The 25,605-nt window shown below is 40.9% G+C and overlaps 1 protein-coding gene across 1 annotated transcript in view; it reads right to left on the minus strand.

Annotated features, from left to right (window-relative positions):
- PTPRQ (protein tyrosine phosphatase receptor type Q) overlaps window positions 1–25,605 on the minus strand; it is a 197,034-nt gene that overhangs the window by 26,867 nt on the left and 144,562 nt on the right. Inside the window, exons 41-43 of the mRNA XM_054989033.1 lie at window positions 24,568–24,641; window positions 22,611–22,710; window positions 20,531–20,659 (exon numbers count right to left, since the gene is read on the minus strand). Of these exons, the coding sequence (XP_054845008.1) occupies window positions 20,531–20,659; window positions 22,611–22,710; window positions 24,568–24,641 (303 nt within the window). The remainder of the gene's footprint in view (window positions 1–20,530; window positions 20,660–22,610; window positions 22,711–24,567; window positions 24,642–25,605) is intronic.

A 25,605-nucleotide genomic window follows, 5' to 3' on the forward strand; every position in this document is an offset into this window, starting at 1 on the left:
AGCTTTACTGAGGAAAGTTTATACTATTGCACTTTTTACATCCTTTCCAAACTCCTCTGCTCATAATGGACAAAAAAATTCCACATATCCAGAGCAGTCTGTTTATAATAACTGAATATGGCATGATATATCATAGCGCTGCTGTTCCCCACAAAGAGTGTTTTTAAGCACATTTTATGTTTAGAGGAACTATTGCATAGACACACTCACTTAATACATGCATGTATGTGTTTGTTTTTTTCTGAAGCAGTCTAAGCTGCTCAACATCTAAACAATTATAATTGTAGTTATCATTACTTTCATGCATAAGCCACTTTTCTCACTTGGACTTAAGGCGCATTCAAGTTGTCAGTGAATAGTCTTGAGCTTGGATATAGGGGGAGGACATAGATTCTCTTTGGCAAAGATGTCTGAAGATCAGGTCCCTTCTCAACCAGGCTACTACACTCCTAACTGTTTTGCAAATGAAATCCTGTACCCCAAATTTGAAAAAATATGGAAGGAATTTCAGAAAATCAGGCTTCTGAGATAACTTCTAATTTTCTAAAGGGAGGGAGGAAGGTATGAACCGGGTTGAAAGTAGCAAATTATCACTCTCTTATGTAGTGTACTGTTTTTGGCATAGTTTCTCCAGATCAGAGGCAGAATACCTGAAAAGCAATTTAAATTGTAAAATCTATATTGGAATCTGCAATATAATACAATAAATACAAATTATGTTGGGCGGGGGGGGTCACGTTCACAAATGGGATGCCCAAATATGAAATGTGAGGGTTTCGATTTGCTCTGATAGACCTTTATGAATATTATTATTTGAATATCCTTACTTTTGCCCCTAAGGATATAAAGAAGATAAAAACTCAGTTTCCAGTTGTGATTCTGACAACCTTTTTGAGTACTTCACCTAGATAGGTGTGTACTGATCAATGAAGCTGGCTGGGATTTTTTTTTTTTTTTTTTGCTTTCTGGCACGATTTCAAGATGGACATGTTAGAAATTCAGTTGTGACAACCTCCATGTTCAGGTTGCTGAAAGTGCGGCTCAGCACTATGGACTGACAGTGAATGAGATAATTATCATAACACACACATTAAAAGGTTTTGTAGAAACAGTAAATAAACAGTAACCTTCAACATATTAGAGTTTGAGATGCTTTACTTGAAAGAATACAATAAAGTCACATTAAAGTTAACTTAAAAATGAAAAAATAGCTACTTGCAAGGGAATTATTCTCAGGAGAAAAATCTTCAAGTTGTTTTAAAAGGGAAGGATGGAATAATAAGTAACAATGCTATGTCAATGGAGAAATCTCATGGCAGAAATTCAGTATATAAATCTAACCAAAAAATCTCAGGTAAGAGCTATCCTATTTTTAAAAATTCGTTTTAAAAACAGGAAAATGGAAATGCAACTCAATGGTCAAACTAATATGAATAAAACTTATTTAAAGTATTACTGTGGCAACACCTGTGTCAGGAACAGGATTGTGCTGCTAATAAACCAAACAGGTTTTTCACCCCAAAAAACCCTGACAATAGGTTGTGTCAGACATTTCCATTGGTGTAAACTGAATCTCCCAACATCCACATGTTGAGCAGAAAGACTGGATACCGTCATTCATATCTATATAAATAATTACATTCATTTTCAAAGTATATGCCCACAGGCTCTTCTAGACAACTGGGAATGCTGTAATCATTTATTTAACTTATATACCACCTCTTCACCATATTTAGTGCTTGAGGCAGTTTACAACATACAAACAACAAACATCCACAATCATGCACACATATGCATGTACACTTGTACACTATAAACTTGTAACAAACATCAACCACAATCATGCACGCATATGCATGTACACTTGTATGCATGCATGTGATGAAAATGGGATGGCTGGGGGATTGACTTGCAGGTACAATCCTGTTTTCCTCTACATGTGTTTAGATGTATACTAAAGAAGGATAACATTTGTCTGAAGAGAGCTAATATTTTTAAAGTACTTCACAATAAACTACACTATTTCGTAGACAAACCAAATGACTTATTTAAAAAACATTCCATTTTTGCAAGCAGAAAATTAATTGCCTTCAGTAGAACGAAATACAACTTCAGATTGACTAGATTGTTCTCTGTACTTGATTTATGGCGTGTGTGTGTGTGTATTTGAAGTCCACCTTCCTCACTGAGATTTAAAACAGATTACAACAATATGAGTGAAAAAACAATATAATTAATTGCTAGGACAGTCACTGATCAAAGTATAATAATGAATGTCAATTAGAATATTCAGGGAAACAGATATAATAGGGAATGGTAAAAGAAACATTTTCAAACAAGCATAAAGCTGAGCACAGAGATGAAATTTATTTATTTATTTATTTGTATTATTTATAATCCACCTTTCTCACTGAGACTCAAGGCGGATTACACAGTGTGAGATTAGTACAGTCAGTATCAAGGTTTATGGTCTCTAACTCATTAGTGGAGCAACTGGCCCCTCCCTACAATACAAAAGCCTTTTTGAATAATTCAGTTTTGCATTGTTTGCAGAAAGCCAGGAGAGTGGGGGCTCTCCTGACCTCCTCAGGCAGGCTGTTCCACAAGGAAGGGGCCACCACAGACAAAGCCCATGTACGAGCTGCTGTTGATTTTGCCCATGTGTAGGGTGGCACCGGCAGGAGACCCTGTTCAGATGAGCGAAGTTGCCGTGGAGGAACATAGGGAGGGAGATGGGCCTGTAGGTATGCCGGACCAAGTCTGTGAAGAGCTTTGTATGTGATAACCAATACTTTCAACTGAGCACGGTAACTGATAGGTAGCCAATGGAGTGACTAAAGAATGGGGGTGATGTTCATGCTCCTGCTTGCTCCTGATAACAGTCAGGCCACAGTGTTTTGCACCAATTGGAGTCTTTCAGTTAACTCAGATGGAAGACCTATGTACAATAGTCAAGTTTTGATGTTACCATAGCATGGATCCAGGTGGCCAGGTCAGCCATGTTGAGGTAAGAAGCCATCTTCCTGGCTAGTGTGAGATTGTAGAAAGCATTTTTTGCAGCAGCCTTAACAGCCGGTTCGGTGTAGTGGTTAAGAGCGTGGGACTCTAATTTGGAGAACCGGGTTTGATTCCCCACTCCTCCACTTGACGCCAGCTGTGTGACCTTGGGTGAGTCCCAGCTTCTAGGAGCTCTCTCAGCCCCACCAACCTCACAGGGAGTTTGTTGTTGGGATAATAACTTATTTGTAAACCGCTCTGAGTAGGCATTAAGTTGTCCTGAAGGGTGGTATATAAATCAATTATTATTATTATTATAACTTGTTTTTCTAGTAGTAGAATTGGATCCAGTATAATCCCTAGGCTCTTAACCGAGTTTCCAAGGGTCAAATGAACTCCATCAAAAGTGGGGAGTACAATGTCTTTTAAGATCTCTGCCTTCCCAACAAGCATCATTTCCTTCTCATCTGAGTTAAATTTCAATTTGTTCATTTTCAGCCATTTCACCACAGCTGTCAGGCAGCAATCCAAGATTTCTACTGCATCCTGTGGGAACCTGGATAGCAAGATATAGAGTTGGGTGTCATCTGCATATTGGTGACATCCAACTCCAGAGCAGCAAATGAGTTCTCCTAGAGGCTTTACGTAGAGGCTGAATAATATGGGAGATAAGATTGTGCCTTGAGGAACCTTGCAAGATAGCTCCCATTCTGGAGATAGCTGATCTCTGATGGCAATCCTTTGAGTCCATTCCATGAGAACCCATTTAAACCAATCTAAGGCACAACCTTTGATGCCCACTTCTGTCTCTAAACACCTCAACAGGATGGCATGGTCTACTGTGTCAAAGACTGCACATAGATCCAGGAGGAGCAATAAGGAGGCACGGCCTTTGTGTATATTCAGCCGGAGATCATCCACTAATGCTACTAGTGCTGTCTCCCTCCCATGCCCTGGTCTGAATCCAGGCTGGAAAGGGTCTACAGCACTTGTGTTTTCCAAGAAGATCTGGAGTTGGTCAGCTACCGCTCTCAATCATTTTGCCGAGAAAGGGCAGATTAGAGACGGGGAGATAATTGGCCTCATCATTTTTGTCTAAGAATAACCAATTTCCTTGGCATGTTTAGCAGTGTGGAAACTCCCTAGCAGGCACATATCTACATGAGCAGACAGTACACAATAGAGTTTAGTCCCCATCCTTACTAAAAACATCTCTCGGAGCTATTTCTTATGACACAGTCCTCCACAAACTATGCAGTTGTGCATAGTTTGCAGAAAGCCAGGAGAGTGGGGGCTTTCCTGACTACCTCAGGAAATGACATACTTTGTAAACCTCTCTGAGTGGGTATAAACTTGTCCCGAAGGGTGGTATATAAATTGAATGTTGTTGCTGTTGTTGTTATTATTATTATTTATTCCATAAGCTGTGGGCTACCACAGAGAAAGCACACATGTAGGCAGCTGTTGATTTTTCCCAACTGCAAGATGGTATCTGCGGGAGGCCCTGATCACATGAGCAAAGCTGCCATGGTGGAACATAGGGAGAGAGGTGGTCACATAGATGAGGGACCAAGGCCATAAACAGCTTTTAATGTGACAGCCACGACCTTGAATTGAGCCTGGTCATTGATGGGAAGCTAATGGAGTGACTACAAAATGGGAGTGATATGAATACTCCATCTAATTCCTGAGAGTAAATGAGTTGCGGCGTTCAGAATTGACTTTGAGGACAGAGCTATGTAGCGTGCATTACAGTAGTCTAGTCTTGATGTTACTGTGCTATGAATCCAGGTGGTGAGATTGGCCGTGTCAAGGTAGGGGGCCATCTTCCAGGCTAGTCTGAGTTGGGAAAAGGCCTTTTTTGCAGCTGCATTTTCTTTCTTCTCCAGCAGTAATGCTGGTTCTAGTATAACCCCATGGCTCTTAACTGAGTCAGCTAGGGTTAAATGAACCCCATCAAAGGTTGGAAATACGTTGTTCAAGACCTTTGCTTTTCCAACCAGCATCAGTTCCATCTTGTCTGGATTCAGTTTCAATTTGTTTGCTTTCAGCCAATTGACAACAACTGTCTAGCACCTACTTAAACTAGGGGATTTGGATAACAAAATATAGAGTTGGTATCATCTGCATATTGATGCCATCCAATTCTATAGTTATGAATGAGTTCTCCTAAAGGCTTTAGATAGAGGTTGAATAACATGAGGGATAAGATTGTACCTTGTGGAACCCCACACGATAATTCCCACTCTGAGGCTCGCTGGTCTCCAATATCAACCTTTTCAGTCTGTCCCATGAAGAACGAATTAAACCAATCCAAGGCACATCTCATGATACCTACTTCTGCCTCCAAATAACTCAACAGGACGGCATGGTCTATTATGTCAAAGGCTGCAGATAGATCCAGGAGGAGCAAAAATGAAGCACTGCTTTTTCTACATTTAGGTGGAGGTCATCAACTAGAGTCTCCATCCCATAGCCAGACTGAAAATGGTTTAAAGCATCAGTGTTGTCCAAGAAGGCCTGGAGTTGGTCAGTTACTGTTCTCTCAACCACTTTGCCCCGAAAGTGCAGATTAGAGACTGGGTGAAAATTGGCTACATCATTTTTATCTAAGGATGGTTTTTTAAGTAGTGGCTGGATGACTGCCTCTTTGAGAGGCTGAGGGAAGGTGCCTTGAGTTAATGAACAATTTATGATAGACATTAAGGACTCCTTTATGTGAACTTTGCAAGGTTTTAGTAACCAGAATGGGCAAGGATCCAGAGAACAAGTAGTTGCCTTCACAGAGGCTAGAATTCTGTCAGCTTCCATCACTGTGACTGAGTCAAAATAATTCAGAAATGAACCAGACAGTGTGTTAAGCATTTCTTGTGGCTCATGTATATTATAGGTGACATCCAGATCAGAGCATATTCAAGCAATTTTATCAGCAAAAAACGTTGCAAAGGGGTCGTCTGTTCTTGAACCAGCATTCAGATTTAGGGGTCAAAAGATGTCAAGATACCTTAAACAGTTGGAATTGACATGAATTAGCTGATGCAATGGTTGTAGAAAAATGTTTCTTGGTTGCTATCACAGCTGCTTCATAAATCTTCCAATGGGCTCTGTAGCATGCTCTATCAGATTCAGCATGAGTTTTCCGTCAGCATCTTTCCAGGTCTTCCAGTCTTCTTTAGATCATCCAGCTCTGTGGTGACCCATGGGGCTGGTTTCTACTGCAAGGGAGGAAGGGGCAGGCGAGAAGCATCTTGTTGTCAATAGCTGAAAGGAGCTTCAGATTCCATGCTTCCACTGCAGCCTCAGTAGAGCATGAATTTGAAATTCTAAAATTCCCCAGTGCATTCTGGAATCCAGAAGGATCCATGCGCTTTCATGGGTGGACCATTTTAGCTGGGTCCCCCACTTTGAGGGATATGGAAGCCATATTTCACCTTGACTTCAACAGGTAATGGTCAGTTCATGTTTCAAGCTGAATCACCAATTCTGAAAGAAACCCTTCCTTAAAGGCTTGGAGCAAAAGATTAAATACACAGTATGGTCCTTTTCATGCATGAGGCCCATCACTATTTGAGAGAGGCCTAGGGCTGCCTAGGAAGCTATGAAGTCCTGGCCCAGCCTTGATGTGTGACATTCAGCATGGAAATCACCCCGAACTATCAGTTTAGGTGTTTCCAATATCACGTTTGAGAGTACCTCAGCCAGCTCAGGATGGGTTTTTGCTGGGGAGCTAGGTAGCTGGTAGACTAGTAGAATAATCAGTTTATCCTTAGTCCCCAGTGTAAGAAGTATACAATCAATGCCTGGAATAGTTTGTACTGGGAATCTCCAGAAATTGAAAGTTTCAAGGAGTACAATAACAACACTACCTCCCCTGACAGCTGTGCAGGGTTGGTGGAGAACTGCATAATCAAGTGGAGCTAGCTGGGAAAGGTACACCATGTCATTTTTTTCCAACCATGTCTCAGTTATGCAAGCCAGGTCAATTTTCTCCTTCTGCAACAACACAGCCAGAAGGGCAGATTTATATCTCACTGATTTGGCACTGCATAGCATTGGAGAGAAGGTGGGAGAGCACCTTGCACCATCAACTCTAGGGATGCTATGGAGGTTGGGCAGGCAGCAAGAAACCTTGCTTGACATTGGCCATGTTTGATAAAGCCCACCCCCATATCTACCAGCTCCAGTCTGTACTGGGATAGTGCATACCTCACACATTCTGTCCCAAGTAGAAATAACGCCCACAATAGAAAAAGGAAAGCTCAGGTACCCCAGAGTCAACAAGCTAGTATATGGTTAATGAAAGCAACTTGGTTCTGAAGATTTTGGTCTCATCCTGTAGTTTCAGAAAGAGTAAAGGGCATTAACAACATGTTCCTTCTACAGGTTCAATGTTGTACTCAGTAGACAATGATAATTAATTGCAGTCTTCTAATCAGACATCCTGATGCATCCAGGACAATCCATATATGGAAAGAGGCTTCTAACATGACAATCATTCTGTTGGATATATTAAGTGCATGCAATATAATTGTCCAGCTAACCGGCAGTGTTCTTTATTAAATTAGCGTCATGTGCACATTGCTAAATGGATGGTCGAGGCTGTTGGGGTTGGGATCCACAAACATATATGTGTTATATTTGACACAGCATGGGGACCCAGTGTGACATAATGCATATTCAATCTGTAGATAATGCCATAAATATTGTGAATTGTGTGGTGGTGGTAAGTGCCATCAAGTCATAGCTGACTTATGGAGGGCCCCCCCCCCCTGCACAGGCGTTTTCAAGGAAAGAAACTAACAGAGATTATTTGCCATTGCCTGCCTTGGTATATCAACCCAACTTCCTTGGAGATTTGCCATCCAATTACTAACCAAGGCCAATCTTGCTTAGCTTCAATATCTGAAGAGATGGGGCTTGGCTGGACTGTCCAGGTCCAGATTTGCAAATTATGTACATCTTAACAGGCATTTAAAAGATAAGGTGGTTGGCTAAGAGAGAAGAAAGTATGTGTCAGGAGTGGAACGACTTTGAATGACAGATTGAGAGAAAGAACCGAGGGAGAGCCAGGAGTGAAGAGTTCTGAGGATTTGACTGGGAAGGCGATTAAGAAAGAAGTTTTTCTTTTAGGATGGGCTAATCTAGGTAGGTAGGGCTTTGCAAAGTGAGGTACATTAGGAATGGAAGATATTAACAATAGAGTGAGGAAGGTTTATTGTTGTATATTTTGAACTTTTTTTCTCTTTGACTAGTTTATATTTTTTTCCCTTATTGGAGTGGATGTTGAGAAAAATGAATGGTCTGAACTTTATATGTTTCTTAAAATAAAGTTTGTTGTTAATCATTTTAAAACGTTGTGTCTTCAGGGGTACTGCTCACTCTTGTTGGTCTTAGTTACCAAAAGGGGATTTAATGGAATATGGATCCAGTGTGATCCTGGTGGTAGTGTAGTTGGTGGGTACTGAAAGTGACAGAGAAACAGCAGACTGCATCTCAGAGAGGGAAATGTAACTTCCAGACCTAACCTGTGTAGTCCATAATGTGGGAATCGGGGAAACTCAGAGTATAGTCCTTCTAAGCACAGTCATACCTGTCTAAGTTAATTGAAGTCAGTGGACTAAGTAACTCTGTTCAGCACTGTAATGTAAATGTATTATCAAAAAATTGACCATTCAGATCTATTCTGTAAAGAAAATGTTAACTCAACAAGGACACAATCATAGTGAATTTAAAGAAGCAGGAAGGTTATCTATCATATATGTGGTGGTGGTGGAAAGTGCCATCAAATCGAAGCTGACTTATGGTTACCCCTGCTGGGGCTTTCAAGGCAAGAAACTAACAGAGGTGGTTTACCATTGCCTGCTTCTGCTACCTTGGTTTTCTTTGGAGGTTTCCCATCCAATTACTAACCAAGACCAACCTTGCTTAAATTCCGAGATCTTAGGAGATCGGGCTTGCCTAGGCTATCCAGGTCAGGGCATTATATATTGGCAGGGGTTATTTATTTCTGATTACAATATAATTGTGTATAATAAATTCAACAAGCCATGTGTCAGGGCTTTATTATGCAGTCATAAACTTTTTGTGCATTATCTCCATGAAGGAACAGTGACTGAAAAGTGGTCATTGAATCATCATCTCACTGGAGTTTAAGAGAATATGCATTTTGACTCATCTATTTCTATACCAAATGACCGTGGCTTATGAGAGTTCATAATATTTTTCTTGTCTTGAATGATAGGTGAGTTTAGCTGAAGTTTCAATTCAGACTGACTTTCTCCCCTCCCGCCCTTATTTGAGTTCTTTGTCTAGGTTCAGAAAGAGCCCATTTATTTATATTGGGAATGGTGAATGAAGTTTATGTTGTTACACAGAATCAGCTTACTCCATGGGTCAGTCAGTTGAAATCTGCTGGGAATTGAGATTTGTTCAGTGGAAACCACAGAAATGAATATATAGACTAAAGGCTTAGCTCATAACTACCACAAACACTTGCTAGAAATAACCAAGGAACTAATTTTCAACAACTTAATTGAGAGCTTTATCACGCTAACCCTTTACGGACAGCACAAAACTACAATCCCTCATGAAAAGGCTCCACAATAATCTTTATTTAATAGCCAGACTGTTGCTTCACAATAGTCCAAGACATTCATACACATAAAACAATAGCTTGGATCCTATGACTGCATTCTGTGAATGCTTCTTTTTGGCCTAAGCGCCCATCATTTCCTCTGCCACAGGAAGTGAGCTGTGCTGTTGCCAAACTGAGGCAGAGGCAGAACACGGTCAGAAGATTCGAACCAATTTGTTTTATTACTGAAATTTTGATCTGGCAACTCTAATATTAGCACTGACCAAGCTTACACAATTTCAGAAGCATGGTGTTTGGGAAAAAATAGTAAGTGTTCCCATCTGTAGGATGCATGGAGAATGAGCTTAATCTTTACCTTGCACATAATTTTACTGACCTGAAACGATCCTAGGTGCTAATTAGGCTGCTGTAGAAACCTAGGAATACACTTGTGGGGCACTGAATGTAGAACCTGCGAGACATGTCTGACTGTTACAGAGGATAAAGGGTGGGGAGGGGCTCTGTCCAGACCCTATCTGTGTACTTCATAATGTGGACCATTTGTCCACTATTAAAGCTCACATGGTAATCATTTGAATTGTACATTAACTTTCTGCAATTAGTCCCTTGTAGAAATTCTCTAGAAACTGTGTTGTAGGAAGATTTCCAACCATTTGTATGTAAACTCAGGTTTAGTAAACATTACAAATAAGATTTGTCAAGTTTGAATTTAAACTTTTAAATGGATTTCTGTCACCTCATCAGAGGTAAAATGTTCACTGGAATCCACTCTTGAGAGCCTTTCTAGATGATGTTTTCACTCTATAAATGTGCAGCTGTTACTCAATTGCTGAATAGGATCTCCATGTCTTTAAGTAAAATACTTCTTTAAACAGTAGCACTTCTGTTACAGACTTTTGAAAAGAAAAATAAAGTGGAGAACACTGATAAAATTTCCCTTCTGCCATATAAAAATGTTCTGAAGATGTTTGCATCAGTATACCTGGATATACCCATTTCTGGCTCTTTTTTTTTTAAAAAAAGCAGAGAACATTTTCCCATCTGGAAGGCTTCCCCTCACCCATTCATTGCATGGGAACAGAATATAATACTACTAATTCTGGATGAACAATAATGTTCATATAGGCATATGGATAAAAACTGAATTACTCTGTCATCTGGAAGGGCCATTTATTATCTACAATTTAAATGTTACCAGTGATGAGCTAGAATGATGAGCTTGAAACACAAGGGGGAAAAAGTTTTAAAATATACCTAGGCATGAAAAAATTAACATCTATGTTTGATAAAGTTAATAAGGCATAGTATCACACAAATGAACACAGCACATTAGAAATCACACATGGACTCTTTAGCCATGCAGTAACTTACTGGATGACAAATATCTCCTTGCGTCTAAAGAAAAAGGAAGAATATCTGGAAACAAAACCCATTCATAATTAAGTATTCAAAGATGCAATAAAAAGTGGCATTAATTAAAGTGCTGACTTTTGCTTTAAGTAAAACAAGATTTTCCTATCTGTCTCATAAAATGCACATTATTGCTATCAATCATTAAAAGGCAGATTCATTAGTCACACAATTTGTGGCAGATCTATTTATGATTCTTTACATACATTGTCCAAAATATTGTGGTAGCAAACTACACATAGACAAATAAACTCTCAGAATTTTACTGTACAATTTATGCTAACCACCTATAGCTAACAGCTAGGCTTGCCAGGTTACTACTGATGACAGGAAATTTCCTGATGATTGTAGCCTTTGTCTGCTGATCAGTGGCAACTGACAGGAGAAGACAGGCTGCCCAGAGATTACTTGCCATTGGAGGGAAGCGCGAGCGCCCGACTTACCGGGCGCTCGGTTTGCTGCCGCCGGGGTGGGGAGGCGGGGCGGGCACCGCGGCTTCTGGGTCGGCTTGCCTGGCGTCCATGCGGGCAAGCCGACGGCCAATCAATTCAAACCCCGGCCAGCCAATCGCGGTGGCTGGGGGGCGGGGCGGGGCCTGCTGCCGGACCTCGGGGAGGCAGTCTTCCCTCTGGTCCGGCGGTTTCTTATTTAACCGGCTCCAGCCCAGCCCCGCCGCATTCCGTTCCTGGCTGCGAAATCCCACCCTCCGCTCCCTCTGTACTTGGGTTTGTGTTGCTTGTTTGTCATAACTTGTTCCTTGCGGTTGGTCATTGCATCGGATCTCTTTTGGGGGGAATCAGGGCCTCTGCCCTGGTTCCCGGTAAGGGGATTCCCATAAGGAATCTTGGGAGTGAGTACGGAGGTGCATGCCCAGCTCGGGGGCTGCCAGGGCGTACTCACTACCAGGTGGCAGGGGAATCATGCAGGGGTGTACACCCATGTGATTCCCCCCCAAATGCCACTCCTGGGTTCCCCCCTTCAGCACGGGCCTGAGGGGGGAGGGGCCATCGGCTGGCAGGCGGGCCAGCCGATGCACAGGGATCCGATCCACATGACTGCCAATGCTCCTTATCTGCTGTTGTTTATAATAAAGTTATGGCCAGAAATTTTCTCCAGTCACGTGTGTGGTCTCAGTTTGTTGCCGCGCTCCCCCCCCCTTTGCCTCCCCACCCCTTCAACACTAGGCTGCAACCTGGCAAGGTGGCCAGGAAATAGGCACATATGCACCCATGTCCCTGGCAGATGATGTCACTTCTGGTGACCGGCTCTAGTGTGGAACGCCACCACTTTCGAGTTACACCAATCATGGGCCAGTAATGCAGAGGACATGTGAAAAAGTAAGTAAACATTTCCCCCCACCTTGCCAGTTGCCAGGTGAACCTGGCAATCCTACCTACAGCAGTGAGATTTCATAAGCAAAGATAGTGCAATCTCTGAAAGAGTTATTCTTCTAAATCCATTGAAGTCAATAGGATTAGGGTATAACTCTGCTTTGAATAAGCCTGTAACTTTTGTTTACCTAATTAATATCAAGGGTATAAAGTGGTGTACAAGAATTTAAAACAGACAGAGCGTAAAAGTACAATTTATATTTTCTTCAAAGATAATATCCCATAAGTGATTGAGGGAGCAATCAGTATCTTTCCCTGGATTGTATGAATACTGGTTTAGGTTGGGCTGAATCAATAGGAATGGAGAAGAAAAAGGCAATACCTAGCTATAAGCATTGTTCATTGAGTGTTCATCTGTGCAGTCAGATGTGGAACCAAAAGATATACAGGTCAGCTGCAGAAGATTTCAGGGCTATTTGAAACATAAGGCATTCCCTTTATCTCAAGTTCACGCTCTCTCAAGTCATTTCCTTTTTCGAGTAATGGGGCAGGTTCAACTTCTGGGAAAGTTCCTCCTCCAAACACAGGAGGGGCTTCCTTCAACAATTTCTGCTCCAACCATGTCTAGCAAGAAGAGGGCTTGTTCTTTCTAGAGTTTTTAATGCCCCCTCAGGCCTCACTGTTTTCAGAGTGAGTTGCCCTACTCTCCTCAACTGCAAGGGGTGAACAAAAAGGGCTTGCATGGTAAACTCCTTTACCCACTCCGGCTGGTAGGTTCTGACAACAAAAAGCTCATAAATTAAGGCCTTACTGAGGTACACTCCCTTCCCTGCCTAATCCAGCAGGGCATAGCAAGAAACACTCTTGGATGAAAAACTTGCAGCAGTGCATTTTCCTTCCCCTAACAGCCAGGAATTTGAGCAATGCTTATACCACAGATGACGGTCTCACAGAGGTAAACTTTCCTCCCTTTTTTGGCTGGGCAGGTTGTGCGAAGAAGCATTTGCAGGCAATAGCCACACAGAGGTGTGTAGGGGGTGTACTAAGGTTGCTGCTGGGGGGAGGGAACCCCCGCTCCCAGACTTCTCCCCTCACCACCACTCACCTGGCCAGTGGGGAAAGGTGTGGGAATGAGTCTCTGAGGGCATGCTCCTAGAGCAGGGCAATTATGTCACTTCTGGGAGTGACGTCACGCAGGCCCCAGGAGTGCTCCCGGGCTCTGCACTGGGCTGATTTGGTCTGTTTGATGTCACTCCTGTGTGTGTGTGGGGGGGGGACCTGTTTCTAGTGGGACAAGCATGGTTCAGTGAGATTCTGCACATGGTAGCATGACAGCTGCAGGAGAAAAGCATGTGTTTGGCGCAACTGATAGAATCTCGGAATCTTGCCAGAATTTTTTCTGGGGACAGGATTTCTCAGCAGACTCCTACAGAGGACATGTCTCCAAACTGTGTCACCTCCCTATGTCCATCTCCTCTCTGATTTCACTGGAAACTCCTAAAGAGCTGTATTAGGAAGGGCAGTTTTGTAATGTTCCTCCCATGTGAGGAACTTCATGAGGCTGTCAATTCCAATGGTTCCCAGCTTTGGAACTCGGTAGGGTGGCATTTTTAGAGAGATGCAATTCTGGGAACATGGGAGACAGCATAATTCAGGATGAGTGCCAGCTGTCTAGATCTCTGTGTGTTTTTAGTGGGGTTTCTTGCCATCCAGAATGAGTTGGAGGGAAAGGAGACTCTTATTCTTATATTTAGCATGTCACAAGACAGGTTAGTCAATACAGTATTAGAGGCAGCAGTGTTTACTCTAGTGGAAGAGCAAGAGTCAGGTCCAGTAGCACCTTAAAGACCAACTAGATTTCCAGGGAATGAACTTTTGAAAGTCAAAGCTCCCTTCATCAGATACAAGGAGTGGAAAAGGGAAGAGTCTTTATAATCCAAGCAGAGTATAAGAGGGGTATTGCAAATTAGAGTGTTAAGAAGCTAGCTGTAATACATGTTTGATATAGCATGCATGTGAAGTGCAGAAAAATTAGCATCTGTAGTGCAAGAAAACACCAATGTCCCAATTCAACCCTGGAGGGGCATTGTTCCAGATTTGCAAATAAACTCAATTTCAGCAATCTCACATTGTAAGTTTCCTTTGACGTTTCTCCACTTGAGAACTACTACCTTAGGTCAATGATGGAATGTCCTGGCAGATTAAAATGTTCTCCCACTGATTTTTTGGATGTTGTGATTTTTTATATCAGATTTATGCCTATTTATTCTTTTGCAAAGAGACTGATGTGATTGTACAATATAGAGAGCTGAACGGCATTGCTGACACTTGATGACATATATAATATTGGAAGATGAAGTGAATGAGCCTGAGGCAGTATTGCTGGTTTTATTAGGCCCAGAGATTGTGCTGATGGAGTGAATATGGGGGCCGTGTTGGCATATTGGTTTACTGCAGGCCCTGGTCCCAGAGTTTGTGTTCATATTAAAAGGCCAATGTTCTGAATGAGTTGTTGTTTAAGGTTGGGGGGGCTATTTGTGGGCAAGAAAAAGTCCCCCTCCCAATGCCTGTGAGAGAGCAATATCCATCACAGATTGCAGGTCATTAATGATGTGTTGAACTGGTCTGAGATGAGAACTGTATGTGACTAACAGTGGTATTCTGTTGTTGGTCTGTTTGAGCTTATCTTGTAGCAGATCATTCTGGCTTTGTTGATCTGTTTTTTTACTACATCCAGTGGCTATTGTAATTCCAGAAATCTCCATCATAGATTATACAGGTGAGAATCTCTGTCAGAGAGATTGGAGCAGATGCAGCTGTAGCATAGAGCCAGGCTGTAAATAATGGACAGTTTGGTGTGTTTGGGATGATGACTGGATGTATGTATGTTTGGCGATCAGTAGGTTTTCAGTATAAGGTGTTTTTTATGTTTCCATCAAGTATTTGGACAGTGGTGTCTGGAAAATGTACTTCTTATTTGGGTTGATGGTGGGATGAAAGTTGCTGAAAGCCTGGTGAAATTCTGCAGTGGAACCATCTACAGGAGTTTTCCTGTACTGAACTGTGTGGATAGCTCATCCTGGGGTCCTCATATTAATATGCACTTTTAGTAGTAACTATTTTTCTTTGGTGTCACTGGGCTTTCCAACAGGTGATAGGTCTCCACTCCAGCAAATGAGGTGCCATTCTGCAAATTCACTAGTGCCATGAAAACTTCATGTTCCCATTCATGTATAGCTTGTCTCAAGAGTGATGATTCTGGAGATGTAGAGTTTCTTATCATATTTTCATGACCTTCTGTATGGTTCCAGAACATTCTTGATTGTTCTTCTTGACTCCCTCCATTCTTGCCCAAGGGAGGGGTTTTTGTTTTGCATGGACAAACACTTTGTCATAATTCACATTTCTAAACTATAAACATTAGTTGCTTCAGCAGGGCCAGTTTCTAAAACTGGGTTCTCTGAAGGTAGTCTCTGAGATGAACACAGCCTCTAGCAATGAAGGTAACACTATGAAGGGACAAGCGTTCATGCCATGATGTGATGCTAGATTCACAGATCCACACAGGCTATCATTGGAGGAGTTTCTTCAATATCCCAAGCTGACTGTGACAAAAGTTTGGATGCCAGGCGGCTGCTGACTTGAAGGTTATGGAGGATAGCAAGTGAAAGAGTCCTATCTGCTCTTCATGGGTTCATTTGTTTCTAACAGGGTCTTTCCTCTTTAGTCTTCCATGTCACATAGGACTCCTATGTGGGTGATCTTGTCTACAGTGTTTCAGAACATGATGCCCCAATAGTATAGGAGAATTTGTCTGTCTCATATGTACAGGGAACTTTTGGGAGCTAATCTGGCCTTTAGTTTTATTATTTATTCAGTGTTTCACAGGAAAGAGAAAAAGCATTTCTTCTTCTTTTTTTCTCTGTCCAGTATACTTGAAGGAGTGGAAGCAACTTTGCTAAAGTATTAACAATTCTAGGACCTTTATGTCTAGCTTGTGGAACTTCGCAAGATCTGAGTCACTGCTTGTTTCTTTTAGCAGGCCTTCCTAACAACATGAGAGTCATCCTCCCTGTCAAGATCATGGATTAGACATGCCATATCACTCAAGGGACTCAGCATCCCTAGTGAAAATCAGTCCAGGGACTCAGCATCCCCAGTGAAAATTTCTGCATCCTTCCTCAGGAAATGGCTTCCTCAGCAATTTATAAGCTTCTTCCTGTCCTACTAGCTAAAGTGACATGTGGTCCACCTTGGGATCAGCATTTTTTTTACATTCCAGAAATTGAGATTTCCCCCTACCATCACCACTGAAGGAAGGAAAATTTGTTCACTTGCTGTGAATTTCCATTCTCTGTGGTATAGGGATCCCCTCATTCTGGGGACTGAAACATCCTTATCGAAGGTATCTGTTGCTGTAATAACCTTGGGAAGGCTTCTACAGAGGCAGCATACATAGATATTAATGGATTTATGAATAATTCTGTTGAGCTTTCTCTTTCTCTCTGCCCTTTTCTTTGCCTGCTTGGACTATTTAAAGATATTGGTCTGCCTGACCCCTTACCACTAAGAATAGAAATTCACGCAGTTTTTCCCACCTAGGCATCACGTAAAAAGAGAGTGGTAAAAACAGGGCAAAGGGGCCCTGGCCAGGTACAAGGCAGAAAGTATGACTGTACAGAGGAGCACAAGATGAGCATCATTTACAGAGAACTACAGTTCTTTTCATTGGAATGGGCTTCATTCCCCTTTGGATGCTAACAAGCTGCTTACAAGACAGGAGGTGGGTTTGAGGCTCTAATTCAAACAAATATTGTGGCACTCTTTTCTCCACTTGGGCATCTTATCGAGGACTGCTGTCTAAGGAACAATGCCTGATAAATGCAAATGCTGTAAACCATATTGCAGCGTTTCGTATTTCTTCAACAGGGACTGTTCTCAAGAATGCAGCTGAATATGCCTGAGCTCTGGTGGTGAACTCAGTACTGAGCAGGAATGAACACTGGACTTCTGCTATTTTAGAACATGTTCTTATTAGAGATAGATCCAGAGGAGTTAGCCGTATTAGCCTGTAGTAGCAAAATAGAAAAGAGTCCAGTAGCACCTTTAAGACTAACCAACTTTACTGTAGCATAAGCTTTTGAGAACCACAGTTCTCTTCGTCAGATGCTTCATCAGATGCAAGCATCTGACGAAGAGAACTGTGGTTCTCGAAAGCTTATGCTACAGTAAAGTTGGTTAGTCTTAAAGGTGCTACTGGACTCTTTTCTATTTTATTAGAGATAGAATTTAACACAATAGAGCTTGTGTGGATGCCTGACGGAAATCCCTTCTGAACTCATGGGACATTTGTAAATAAAAAAGTAACTATCTTCTAACATCCAAAGAGAGGAGGATTCTGTTACCTTTAGGTGCTGAGGGGGAAACAGGCAACACAACATCCTGGTTCATATGACACTGATACACTATTTTTGGCAACAGACTTTAAGCTAGGTATCAAAACTAACTTACCCTTGTGCTTTTTAAGGAAAGGGGATAATTTGTTTTTTTTAAACAATGTCTTAGCACTCTCAATTCACTCACCCTGTGAGCTGAAATAACTGACAAATATATCTTTATAGCAAGAAACTGTAAACAACAGGCAACTAAGGGTTCAACTGGCTTACGGATAAACCCCATTGTGTACAGGAGGCATTATTGGGGAAAACATATTCATTAAACCTTCTAGAAAGTATTTTGACCAAAGAAGAGATTTTTCTTTGATTGGCTCAGAGAAAGTAGCAATTGTTGATAAGTGGATCTTAATGCAGATGATAGCCAACATTTAAGTACAACAGATATTCAAAATTGTTCACAGTAGAAGGTTGAATATTATTTTGCAGTGTTCAAAGAACAATTCTTTCCATGTGTAGACATGTGATTAGTTGGTGGAGGGTTTACTAGCTTCTATTACTACTTTTTGAATAGGCTCAGAAGAGAAAAAAATGTTCTTTACATTTGAGAGAGCCAAGCAATTTGATTAAAAAAAGCTGATGTTATTAGTGGATTACTTTGTCATGTGACAAGAGGGCCTCTGGAAGTAGAGAAATGTGCTAATGTCCATGGGACATTAGCACTGGAATTATGAATATGGTTTGTCTGAACTAAACTATAACAACTGGTCTTCCAATGGATGCTGGTATTACTGGGACTGGAGGCAAAGTGTGACCAGTAAATTTGAAACCCACCATCCAAGGACACTAAATCCTGACATACTATAGAATGGTATTCTGGACATTTTGTATTAATTTTGTCATAAGTCTATCTTTGATCTGCTCTATAGCTTAAAAATGGGAAGGAGATACTTGTGCAATATCTCCCACTGGTGGTTTCCTGCTGGAGTTCTCCATTCCTTCAATGTGGATTGTCACTCTGTGATGAATGCACCAATAAAAATGTTTATATTCCCTGTGCCTGTCATTTCAGAGGGCTAGATCAAATTCATAGTTTGATCTACACTGTAGTTTAGGTGATTTAGCCCCACTGAAATAAACATAATCTATTCAGTTTTAGCTTTTGTTCAGATCCTCAGATACACACTCCACTTTAAATTGTATATTACCTTTTGATGTGTCACTTTTAAGTACCCAACTTCATGCTGTACACATGTATTAAAATAATCAAAAACAAACTTTTGATTACTTTAAGAATTAACAAAAAGTTATAATTCTAATAATGTGAACAGCATATTTTTATCCTGCCCTTCTTCCAAGAAAGTCAGGGTGCCATTCATCATCCCCTTAACGGTATGTATGGTAGCTTAGGCTGACAGATACTGATTGAGCCAAGGTTACTTAATAAGCACACTGGTGGTGGGAAGTACTATCAAGTCATAGCCTACTTATGGTGATCCCTGCTGGAATTTTCAAGGCAAGAGACTAAGGGACGTGTTTTGCCATTGCTTGCCTGTGCATAGAAACCGTGATTTTCCTTAGTGGTCTCCCATTCCATTACTAACCAAGGCTGACCCTGCTTAGCTTCCAAGATCTTGTGAGATCAGACTAGTCAGATCAGACAACATATTATGCTTTTCCCACATTGCAGCTGACTGAAATAATCAGACATGCATTGCAAGTTCCATCCTGGGAACTTAATTCCCAGGAACAGGCAGGCCAATTTGGATGGTGATTACAGTGCGTGGGGAAAGGGGGCTTAAGACTTCTTCCCTACACCATTCTCCCAACCTGAGATGGCTCTAGGCTGTTTGCTATACACCCTGTTGAGGAAACCACATGTACTGATGAGCTGCATGTAGGGGAGGGACTGAGGGTCAGAGACTAAGCATCTGTTCAGCGTGAAAAAGGTCCAGATTTAATCCCTGGCATCTCCAGTTAAAAGAATCAGGTTAGATGATATAAAAACCCTCTGCTTGGACTCTGGAGAGCCTCTGCCAGTCTAAGTAGAAAATGCTGGCCATAACAGACAAAGGAACTGCCTCAGTATAAAGTGGCTTCATGTGTTCCCCAGTGGGGAAAACAGGAGCTCCCTGTAGCTGTTTCAGGTCAGGAAAATTGCACACTTGGGAGGCTTAAGCCCACTTTCCCTGTGTTACATGGTTCTAATCCAAATCAAGCCCAGAATGCCTGGGCATTAAGTTCCAAGCAACAAACTTATCATGCACGTCCAATCATGGAAATTTGGGGAAGGAGCAAAGAAAACATAATATGTAGTTAGGCCCTGAGTGGGAATTTGAACCCAGGTCTTACAACTCCAGTTTCAGCACTCCTCAACTTTAGTACACTGGCACAAGTGCTAAGAGAAATTTGAAAAGTAGTCAGGTATTGCAGAGCAACATGTTAAATTACTCTGAGCCAAAATGAATGCTAATAAAATTCTCTCAGAGTTAATATTTAGTCTTGAAGAACATCCAGCCTTAAAACTACTCAGAGATTACATTTGTAAAGAACACAGTAAACACTCTTGGCAGAATTATACAATGATTTGCATTTTGGCCTCATTCTAAAACACAAGAAAGCAAATGATTTTTTCTAAATTCCTAAGAGAAGTGGCTGGAGGATGGAGGTCACCCTTTGAAAGAAGATCTTTGTGACCTGTATAAATAAGAACACCACAAACACTTCCAAACAAGTAAAAGGTCAAAATGGGGTCACGACTGCAGAACCCCAGAACTACTGTTTTCCTTTAGGAGTACTCTTACCGTGTAAATCTCTCATCCTTCATTTCCAGGTCTGCCACTGTGATCAACTGATCAAGTTTAAATTTAGTGTCAATAATTTCAGCATCCCGTGGAGAGTATGTACCTCCTTCTTTTTGCTTTTGTCGAATTCTAAGCCAAAGACCACAGAAAAGATTGTTCAGTGGGAATGTTCAGTATCAAACATAACTCCTGACTTCACTGGATTATCTTTAGTAAAAATTAGACTCACTATTTGAAAGGTTAGTAGTATGAAAACAGAAATAATAAGAAGGTGTTAAAATTTGGTGTCAGTCACTGTTATCAATTATTTTTGAGGTATATTTCAGTCATTTAGCATATTTGCTAAAGTTTGTACTTCAAAATAATGTAGAAAAACTTATTTACTATATCAACTATATGGTATAACAATATAGAAAATTAGACTTTTAATAGAATTCTAGAGTATAATAACATGTTTTTTAAAAAATGCACAGAAGCCAGTATTACTCCCTGCCCCCTCCAAATAAATATCTTATAATATTTTGCTGTTACTCTTAACAAAGGAGCTACTTTTCTATTAACAAACTTGTAGACAACTATCAATGTTTTTTTATCTTCTGCATAGTTGATCAGAACTGAATTTTGGTTAGTAACACTGGGCAGAATCTAGAGCTTTCACTTTGGATGTTCCTCCACCTCCCTCTTTCTGTTGGGGTCCCCTTCATTCCATGACAGCTACTCACTTTTAAAGGTTGGGGGACTGTCACATCCTGCATGGGACTACATGGAACGGTGCAGTTTAGCAGGAAGTCAATCGAGTGAACAGAGGTGTCTATGGTGGCTAGAACTGAATTTTTCTTTCTTCACCAGGCCTGACAACTCTCCCCATATCTATCTCAATCCGATATTTCCAGATTGATCACCTCTTGTTTAGATTACTGCAACACACTCTACGTAGGGCTGCCCTTGAAGACACCCCGAAGGCTTCAGGCAGTGCAGAATGTGGCTGCTAGGTTGCTGACCAAGTCACCATGATCAGCTCATATAACTCTGATTTTGAACTAGCTGCACTGGTTACCAATTACCCGGTAGATTTAATTCAAGGTGTTGGTCCTCATCTTTAAAGCCCTTGACAGTCTGGGACCCTCCTACCTTCAGGTCTACCTCTCCCATTAAGAACCCGCCCCCCCCCTTGCTTCATTTATCTTCCCAGTCCCAGGGTGGCACAACTTTCTTCCACCAGGAAGAGGAAATTTATTATTGTGGCACTCTCCTTTGGGAATGCACAGTCAGAAGGCACTCATGCTCAGTGGGACCTTTTGATATTTCAGAAATTCTGCAAGAACTATTCCGTTGTGCTTTTGGTATCTAATATCCTACTGTGAGGCAGAGCAAATTGCTATGCATTTTTCTCCCTGTTATTTTATGGTATTCACAGGGTTTTATAGGCTGGGGTTGAGGCTAGAGCAGTTCTTAATTTGTATTAGGCTGTTGTTTTGTTGTGATTTTATTGAATATATTATATTTTTGTATTGGTTTTTAACTGTTGTAATTGTTGTGAACTGCTTTGAGATCTTAATGGAAGAGAAGTGGTATAAAAATCAAAAACATATATACATACATACAAAATTAAGATTTTGACTCACAGCTAGAGAACTTTTGTGAGATACCTGCCCTATTAGGCAGCATTTAGAGGGTTATATTCATCCCATTCTAGTGATCTTAACTTAATAATTAAGACTAAAAATACACCTCTTGGATTACAGACCCTTCTGCTGCTTCTTCATAAAGGCCCATATATTAAATAGAAGCTTCAATAAAGTTTTCAAAAATTCATTTGGACCACTTCCAGATTAGCAGTGAATAATAACCTTCAAAGTTATGCTCCAAATAACAGTTGAGGTTGCACCTAGCATTTAAAACTTTTAGGGCTGTCATTCATATCATCTCAAAAAATTAATGCACCAACAAATTAATATAAACGTATATTTTTTTTTGTTGGTGCAACAATACTGCAACATTGGTCCTAGCAGGGGAAAGTCCAGTTGATTGCACCATTTAAATCTAAAACAATTAACTGAACAGCTGGCAATGCACTTACCGTGCAAAAGCATAGATTGCAGCCACAAGAAGAATTACAGAGAGTATGCACAAAGTAACTGCAAGTATTATTTCTAGAGCTCTCTCAGATAGTCCATCACCTGTAATATAAAGAAGGCAAAATCTCAGTTAATTTTTTAAGGAAAACTAATAGGAGAAAATTATTTTCAATTATTTGTACACGGAAACTCCTCTGGATTTACTTTTGCAAGATAATTTCTTACAAAAGTGCTTTTTCTATATTGCATTAGGACAAGCCATCATATATTTTAGCAGAGATTAGAAGAATGAATATTTTTAAAGTATCATAGTATTGTTAGGGCAGGGTCCTGATCATAAATACAGCATTAGCAGAAGAGCAGTATCTGTTGCCGGTTCACATGGCACCAGACATTTCTGTCTTGCCAAGCTGAAGCACAGTAGTGTCACAATGTCACTTCCATAGACACAGTACTTTATAAAATGGGATGGGGAGCAAAGCTGCTTCAGGTTGTGAATGCCACAATGTGCAAATCAGATCCTTGCCCATCTTAATTTGTGAAATCTATCCACCAACAATATGGGAGATTTCAGACCAAAATGATCAACATCTCTTTGGTGTTTTAAGTTGCATGGGCTTCCTGAATGAGCTCAAGAACTGCTGCTATGTCAAGATTCTTACTGTGAAAGGGTCTGTGACACTATTTTATACATACTATTAGTAATGACTTGCATGAAACAAAGACTGCATCCACACATCATTGGATATTGAGCTATTGAAATAATTTCTCTGGCAATCCAGAATACCAACATTTTGTCTGTGGCATTACTGGTTTGGGGAGACTTTAACCTCCTCGATAACTTTTAAAAGAAATAAAATTTTCTGCAAGCTTTGGATTTCTCCTGAATTTGTCAAAACATACACCCTAGCTCTCATAGGTCCCATTGTATAGCATTTTTGACCCTCATGGGGATTACATTTGGCTATTAGGTGTGTAATTAATTGTCTCCTTTCCTTTTCAATCTGTCCATTAGATCTAGATTTGGCAACTAAGTGGCCAATCATGTCCAGAGTGGGCCAGTGACATCGTTACCTATGCTTCATCTTGGCTTTGCTGGCTAGTCAGTGTTATACACATGAACAATTCTGCAATAACAAGCTGGAAACTCCATAACCTCCTAGCACCTGCTGGAAAGTAAACCCATTTCCTTACTTTGTTCAGAAACTTGTTGAGACTGTAGCCAATCCTGGACCTCACTCATAATAAAATGTGACATGTAGTTTGGCCCTAAAAGTGCCTCCTTCATCTTTATTTCATGGAGGCACTTTCATCCCTTTTAGATTTGACTACTGCAATATGCTCCTTATGAACTGTCCTTGAAGACAAATGGGAAGCTTCAACAAGTTATCTTAATCATATCATTTTTATAGAAATTGCACTAACCACCAGTTTGTTTCTAGGCTCAACTCAGGGTGTCTTTCATAGCATGGTACCCACAAACCTAACCATCGCTTGCCTTTTAAGCCCACATGTGTACTGAGATCAAGCTAACAAGCATTGCAGATAGGGTTGTCAAAAGGCATGGAGAAAAGTGCCTTGTCGCGTTAACAAAAGCTTAATGTGTGGAAGTGGACAGCTGAAGCGTTTTGTGGCATGGAGGTAAAAACATCCCATTAAGCTTCTCTTAGGGGAAGGACAACTACAGGAAGCCAGCAGCCCAATTGACAGAAGGTTCCTTCTAATTGCCAGTTAGGACAACCATGACAAGGAATAAAACATTCTCAGGGGCTATGTATATGGAGTGCATGCAAGCTATCCTTTGACCTGGAGCTGTGCAAGAATGGAACACCACAGTTCAATAGTTCTTAAATGAGACTGCAATTGACTCTTTCATAGCAACCATAACTGAAGATCACGTTTAGTAGAAAGGCCACAAAGTACACGGTGCTCCTCATGCTGAAGTGCCATTTTTCTTACCTAAAGTTTTGATGGGGTCTGAGTAGTCTGAATCTGTAAATTGTCCTTTGATATTTGTAGCTCTAAACTTAAATCTGTCAAAATAAATAAATTAAGGAACATTAACTACCAGACCCGATGATCCATCAAGCACAGAATACATTGTATCTAGCAGTATACAGATCCAATATTTATAAAATAAGGACATCTAGCCACAAGTTTTGAGTGTCTGTAAGTCAGAGTTTATGGATATTTATAGGATGCTTTTCAACTCTGCAGTTTCAAAAATGGCATATAGTAAATATCCTCAGCTTGAGGCATTCCTTGATCAAGTAGAGCAGGTAGGCTGGAGGGAGATATTGGAGACCTATCTTTCTGTCTAATGGCCTGATGCTGTGCCAATTTATGTGCCCGTCCATACATGCCAAAAGAGAGGATTGCCTTATGGCAATCTTTCCATGTTCTGGAGCTGCATCCATAGTGTACTAGATCAGATCTGATGCCTAGTTAACTTACATAGCTAAGATAGTTCCATCATTCATCTATTTATGATTGTATCTATTTACAAATATTTTTGTGTGTTTCAACATAATTCTGTGGCAATGGGTTCAAATGAATATTGCATTGCACAAAAATTACTTTTATCTGTCATTTTGAAGGTCTTCGTTCACATACTTCAGCTGCTTTGGACTAGATGATGATTCAGAGAAAGAAGGAAACAGACAAACCATTACAGTAGCAGCTAGCATAAAAGACTAGGATGAGTGTCTGGTGAAACGTGGGTTTCAATGAGACAGCATGAACGCGATGCACCTATGCACCTAGTTAATCAAATGTTGCATTATGCCAAAGCATTATCCTTTTTGAAAGAAAGTGGAACTGGTCTTAAAACAGTGGGTTGGATACAAAACAATGCTGGCACGGTTTGCTAGCAAAGTGTGGCTTCACAGCATCTTTCTTCTTGCTGCAGTCTACTGAGTTTGTGCCTCCAAATTCTGATCCTGGGGATTAAGAGTCCTTCAGGAACAGCAGGGGGGAAGGAGTGGGTCTGCAGCTGGA

Source organism: Eublepharis macularius, chromosome 9 (assembly GCF_028583425.1).
Source record: "Eublepharis macularius isolate TG4126 chromosome 9, MPM_Emac_v1.0, whole genome shotgun sequence".
Classification (NCBI taxonomy): Eukaryota; Metazoa; Chordata; class Lepidosauria; order Squamata; family Eublepharidae; genus Eublepharis; species Eublepharis macularius.